At 39.1% G+C, this 742-nt stretch overlaps 1 protein-coding gene across 1 annotated transcript in view; it reads left to right on the top strand.

The window, feature by feature from the left end:
* The window catches only part of hoxc13a (homeobox C13a), a 4302-nt gene that overhangs the window by 3099 nt on the left and 461 nt on the right, over positions 1 to 742 (top strand). The window contains exon 2 of the mRNA XM_032521116.1: positions 39 to 742. This exon is cut by the window's right edge and continues 461 nt beyond it. Within this exon, the coding sequence (XP_032377007.1) occupies positions 39 to 295 (257 nt within the window). The 3' untranslated portion in view covers positions 296 to 742. The remainder of the gene's footprint in view (positions 1 to 38) is intronic.

The following is a 742-nucleotide window of genomic DNA, read 5'->3' as shown; positions in this document are numbered from 1 at the left end:
TTTGCGCATAGTCTAATATTTTTCTCTTTTTCCTGTAGATGTTGTGCCACTACAGCCTGAGGTCAGCAGTTACCGACGTGGGCGTAAAAAACGTGTCCCTTACACCAAGATCCAGCTGAAGGAGCTGGAGAAAGAGTATGCAGCCAGCAAGTTCATCACCAAAGACAAGAGAAGACGCATCTCGGCCGCCACCAATCTCTCAGAGCGTCAGGTCACCATCTGGTTTCAAAACCGGCGAGTCAAGGAGAAGAAATTTGTCAGTAAATCCAAGAGTAATCACATGCACACCACTTGATAAGATCAGCGGCCTCTTTGAAACTACAACCTATACCTTCCAACACATCATGCCATATATTTACCTCTTGCATCGAAAATCGTGGCTGAAGAACATTTTGGCAGTGTTTTTTTTTTTTTTAATTTAACTTCTATCATCTCCATTGACCATGCCACCACGCCCCCTGTTTTCAAGTTAGAGCTAATGCTCTAAAAACTGTGAAAATATTGAAAGTTCACTTCACATTTGTTTTATATGAATGTACATATATAAATATATAATATTTAAAACGATATCTGTATTTCAAAGAGAAGTGTTGCGTGTTTTTCTTTTATTGTGTTCAAGCCAACTCTCAAAAGGACTAATGGCATTTCTTAAACTTACAATGAGCAGATCAAAACAAAGGAAACTGTTTGATGTCATTTTCGAAAGAGAATGGCCACATGGACATCATTTGTGGCGTAATGA

The sequence above is a fragment of the Etheostoma spectabile genome, chromosome 7 (genome assembly GCF_008692095.1).
Source record: "Etheostoma spectabile isolate EspeVRDwgs_2016 chromosome 7, UIUC_Espe_1.0, whole genome shotgun sequence".
In the NCBI taxonomy this organism is placed as follows: Eukaryota; Metazoa; Chordata; class Actinopteri; order Perciformes; family Percidae; genus Etheostoma; species Etheostoma spectabile.
Note: the sequence above shows the minus strand (reverse complement) of the source record. Positions and strands in the feature narration are given on the sequence as shown.